At 42.0% G+C, this 5,418-nt stretch overlaps 1 protein-coding gene across 1 annotated transcript in view; it reads right to left on the reverse strand.

The window, feature by feature from the left end:
* Positions 1–5,331: 5,331 nt before the first annotated feature.
* The window catches only part of LOC125959450 (angiopoietin-related protein 1-like), a 35,147-nt gene continuing 35,060 nt past the window's right edge, over positions 5,332–5,418 (reverse strand). The window contains exon 2 of the mRNA XM_049692273.1: positions 5,332–5,411. Coding sequence (XP_049548230.1) covers positions 5,332–5,411 — 80 coding nt within the window. The remainder of the gene's footprint in view (positions 5,412–5,418) is intronic.

The following is a 5,418-nucleotide window of genomic DNA, read 5'->3' on the forward strand; positions in this document are numbered from 1 at the left end:
CGCCGGTGGTGTGCGTTATGTGTTAATAAATGCAAATCAGGATTTTGAGATTTTTCCACGCGCCCGCTTTGATATCGATTTTTCATGTGCGCCCCACTCCAGGCGGGTGGGTGGCAGGGATGGGAATTCGTTCGTTAGGTCGTTCCTAAACAGTCTGCCAGCAATGCGACAACGACCTGGGTTTGGCGAAGGTGTTTGTTGGGAGTTCATATTTGATCCAGAAGCAGCAGCAGCAGCAGCATCGGCCACTGTGAAAGGAATTATGCTCATCACTCACGTTGACAAAGCCGTCCGTCAGCCGGATTTGACTTGAACAAATGGTGCCTCAGCGTCTGCTTTCGATGCTCCCGATGTTTGGGATTGTCGTGGACTCTCGTGGCTGGCGAGGAGCTACGAGCTACTCGCATCGAGGATCTCTGGGAAAGGGATTGCAGAAGTAAACTGGACAGTAGACAGACAGGCGGGTGCAAAATGGTAACCTTAAGAGAAACGAACTCATATTGCTCGATAGCAGAATGTTGTTTAGTAGTTTCAATGGAAATCACAAACATAAAAGTGAATTACAACGCGGACAATAGTGCTTCAACACTCTCTCGTTTTCTAGATATTCCTTAAAAACATGCAAACTAAGTAACTCCAACGTGACAAACCAACGTTTGTCATGATTGCGCTCCTGGTGTCGGTTTGGTTCCTTTTGGTGTTTTTTTTGTAACACTCTGCATGCTGGTTATACGAAAATTGTTGCCAAGTGCCACTCCGAACCTCGCATATTCGCGTGTTTCTCATCAAGTCACAAAAAGGGGAAGGCTTGAAAGGGTAGTAGGGAGGGGTAACAACAAACCGGTCTACCGGTTCCTTGAAAGGACTCACCACCACTATCACCACCGCGACTACAACATAAGTTGCATGTCAGATGTCGAGAGCAAAAAAGCTCTTTGCTGTACCCGAGATCTCGAAAGCGGCGCAACCCCCGGGAAACATCGTGTTTTCCGTAAGAAAACTCGCGAAACGAAATGGTGCGAAGCGCTTTCGTGCGAAAAGAACTGCTGCTGTAGTGGTTTCCCGGGAAAGAGAGAGAGAGCAGACGATAGAGAGGAAAGTGAGAGTGTGGGTGGGTACGCGGTTAGTGTCCCTGTACCGAGTAGCTCACCACATCTAACATCGAGTTGTACTGTTATGCTTAGTAGCAGCGTCATAAACCAACTCCCCGGTATCCTGTGGTGTGGTCGACTCTGGAACCGGTTGCGGCAGGGTTGGTAAGGTAGGGAGCAATCGGTAAAGTTATTCCAATTCTCATCCCCTCCGAGCTGACGTATTGTTGTTGCGACGTGTTCGGTATTCGTGGGGCACTAAGGCACGGGATTGCGAAAGTTTGTCATCTTGGGCATCCAGGGGGGGTTTGGATGATGCAACGGAGACGTTGTTCGTTGCTCCTTGCATCCTCGGGTGTTATGATTCCCGAATTTGCATTCACAATTGGCAGGTTTGGTTGAGGCACCGGCGGGGGGGCTAATCGGTAGCGAGGCCTTTTATTAGCGAAGAGAGGGTGATTCGCGAGAGGGTAGTGAAAGTTTGTTGCATAAATTATGTTGCAGCACGTCGGGGCCTTTCTCGGGGCGCGCACAGTATCCAAACGATTCTTTCCGGTGGTAATGGCAAGATTTGCATTCATTAGTCTGTCTCTAAGGGGAAGCGTTAGGGGATCCATTACACTCTCTGGCCAGCGAACGTATCTGCAAAAATGGAACGGTATTGTTCCATACACGCATTGCAGCTGGATGTTACCAGATGGTGCTATCATTTAGTTCGGATGTTTGAGCTTCGCTTTCAGCATTCCGATAGTGGGGTGGGCCATATCAATGTGTGTTGGTGAAACCGGCATCGTTAGGCCTGGCCAGCGGAACTAATGATAAAGCTTCACAACGAGCATTAGTTTTGGAGCGAGTTGGAGGTTGGTACTAGTGATTGCCTCGATTGCCAATGGGAAATGATAATAATTATCGTTCAAATATTGAACAGACGAAGGGTTGCGTGTTGGCACACAGTGGCACTGGGGTGGCACCTAATGTAAATCCAAATATGCTAGGGAGTTCCGTTGTTTAACCAGTGTTGGTGGTTGGATGCTTGGGATGCTGAGGAGCGCTCCTTTCCGTGTTTCTGCAATGTGGTGTCGCAATGGAATGTAAAATTGATTTGATCATTTTGAACCGTGACTAGTTCATACATTAAATGCAGTTTAGATGCGGTTGCATTTGTATTTTATAAATGATTGTTTGTTTTACGGCATAAACGAAGAGATAAAAACTTTTAGTTACGTCTCCATTCTCATGACAGGATTACACTATCGTTATCGAAAAGAATGGATTTGATTTCTTTGCTTCATTACGTTCTAGCGATTCTCCACATAACTAATAGTTTTCTTGATTGTTTTACCTACGATTGAATTATTTGTGCATGGGCAAGGATTAAAAAGGTAGAGGAAAGCAGAGATTTGGGTGAAAAAAATTTTCAAACCTAAATCAGAATTTGAAAATTCATCAGCCTCTAATGTTTCCTGCTATCGTAGGAAGGTTGTTTATCTGATCATACGTTAAATGGGAAAAGCCACATTGATAGATGTAATATCTATCTGACAAAATCCATATAAAATTACTAGCTCTCTCTTGCTCTCGCTCTCTCTCTCTCTCTCTCTCTCTCTCTCTCTCTCTCTCTCTCTCTCTGTCTGAAATTGTGATCGAAAGATAATACCTGGTGCGGCGATACATTTCATATCAAATTGTTTATACATATTATATAATTCCAATTTGTTTTCTTTCTATAATCTAATTTTTTTACTTACATTTACCTTATGCACATAGTATAGATGTTTATTAATTTTTAATCTTTTTGATCCAATGTTTCATCCTATCCCACTTTTTTAACCCTCGGTTGGGCACCCGGCGTTTACCCCTTCGTTGGGCACCCGGGTACCCGGGTACCCAGCTCATGTGCATTGCATAGTTAAGTGATTGTTCCGCCGTTTTCATCAGTTTTATGGCAAAAATAGTGTACAAGAACTAATTTAAGGGTCTTGGCAAAGTGTTTTTGTTTCAAAATCAAAACAAAATGCATTAAAAAACAATAAAAACAAGGAACACAATATCATTGTGACCCCTTCATACGGTCATTCTCTACCGAGTACGTCGTAAAGGAAGCATTGAAATCCAAAAGTGATGTTATTTTTCTGTAATTGTTTTAATAAAATTAATTATTTCTTCAAATAAAACGGTTTTGCATCGTCAAAAGGCTCTTGCAAAACCCATACAATTGATACTAGTGATGCTGACCATAGCAAACACTTTCGTCATACCATACCATTTGTACGAATTGATGTTGCAGATGTGGAAGGTACATAATTTTTAGTAATAGAGGAATGCATAATGCGAAATAGTAATTTTTTAAAACATAAGCTGCCATTTTTAAGGTATTCCTCACAAATTTACGAGCAGCTATTCATATCAAGGTACCTTCACGATTACACAATACATTCGCGCAAAGCTAACAGTGTATGGTAAAGAAGTTTCCGTGTATTTCAAAATGTATTATTTTTTAATCTGTGACTTATTAGATTACCACCGGGCAATCATTTTCTGACTGATAGACAAGCACTCACGCCAGAGAAGTAGAATATTTGATGTCTTACCCGGGAGAAACAGAATCACAATCGATCAGCTACTTGCCATTAGTTTACTTGTTATTGTCGCAGAACTTCACAAATATTTGAACTTAGCAAGGAACAATAAGCAACAAAATTTTTTTTTTCGTTATCCGCGTAACCAATGGTTTTGTCACATTCATATAATTTTTAGAAAACAACATGTGAGGTGTGCAAAAATATTATGAACGGCGACTACTTCATCCGCAAGGGGGTAAATTTTCCTAGTTATCTAATTGAAAATTGCAAGAATGTGCAAGTTGTAAGATAAGTTTTTAAAAAATTTTAAATATAGAGCATTTTTTGGTAAAATTAAATTCCCAAATACTGAATCAACTACAGGGTATATGAATCTAAATTATCGCGGTGGCTTCCACTTCTATCAGAGCTTTCCTTTGCTATATATGTTTCCGGGGTCAACCGAAACCCCACCTTAAGTCTTTTGAATCAAAATAAACGAATGGTTTACTCATATGTTATGAAAATGGCATTGTACAAACCATTTTTAATCAGTATGAGAAATAATTTATAGGTGAAATTGCACATAAAAGGCTGAATAATGTGTTACTTATTTTTCTCCTATTGCTGATGTTATAACGCAACAATAATTAAAATTTGAATTTATTTTCATTAAAATATTGTAGTTTACTTATTTAACAATTGATAGACCCGAGTATATTGATAAATGTTGATCAAAAGTATTGTTTTGTATTTATAAACATAGCTCATATGCATAGGCAACGCGCTGGGTACCCGGGTACCCGGGTGCCACTGGGCGTATGTTATTTTTATCGGCCCATAATTACCTTTAAATATAAGATATCAAAACAATTCCGATGCCAATTCGGCGTGAAATGAGTTGTACTTTGGGGATCCGGAGTTTCGTAAAAAAATATTTACGGGAAGTCATTCATTTTTTCGCTGAAACTTGAAATGGATACCCGGGTACCCGGGTGCCCAACCGAGGGTTAAATTAATTGTTGAAAGAGACTTCTTTCTCTATATTTAAAATATTTTGACTCACTTTTAATGCTGCCTACCGTAATTTATGAGGCAGATGACATGCACATCACATACACAACAATGGCTTATCACATGCAGACAAAGGCTACACATACCGTATGTGTTCAACACATTTAGCAATATTGCTTCGACGATTGGGCGAACTGCGCAGACCGCGCCATAATTGAAAGCGTCAGATCAACACTGCACTGCCACTGTGGTAATTTTTCTGTTGTTCAAAAATCCATAAAATCTACGATTCGACGACGGTCCTGACGGTCGGTCCTAGGCCACCAGCCTGGTGGCACACAAAACATTCATAATTAAAGCAAATGTTTGTGTAGCAGCAACCCTTCCTTCGCTGGTGTCGAGCTGTCGAGCTTGCGGTTCCGTTCGTTCCGATTCACTGCAGCCAGTGGTTCCGGTCAGTGGCACGAGCGGGGCCCTTCGATGCGTTATGCTAATTTTTGGGCCACCCCCCTTCCCCCCTTCCCCTTCCAATGCCTGGTGTGCGGTTTGTGCAACTGGAACGTGCTAACCACAAAGAACTACCGCTGCGGTGATGCATTTCATTGATGTTTTTGGAAGACCCCGGGACGCTCGACAACCAGCTCCTGCATCCAGCAAAACAATTGTCAGGCCCGACCGGTTCTCGGTATGTTGGAGTTCCAGCTTAGCCAGTTATCCGTATCACCCGGTCTATCAGCGGCCAGGTCTGCGTG

This window comes from Anopheles darlingi, chromosome 2, assembly GCF_943734745.1.
Source record: "Anopheles darlingi chromosome 2, idAnoDarlMG_H_01, whole genome shotgun sequence".
Lineage (NCBI taxonomy): Eukaryota > Metazoa > Arthropoda > Insecta > Diptera > Culicidae > Anopheles > Anopheles darlingi.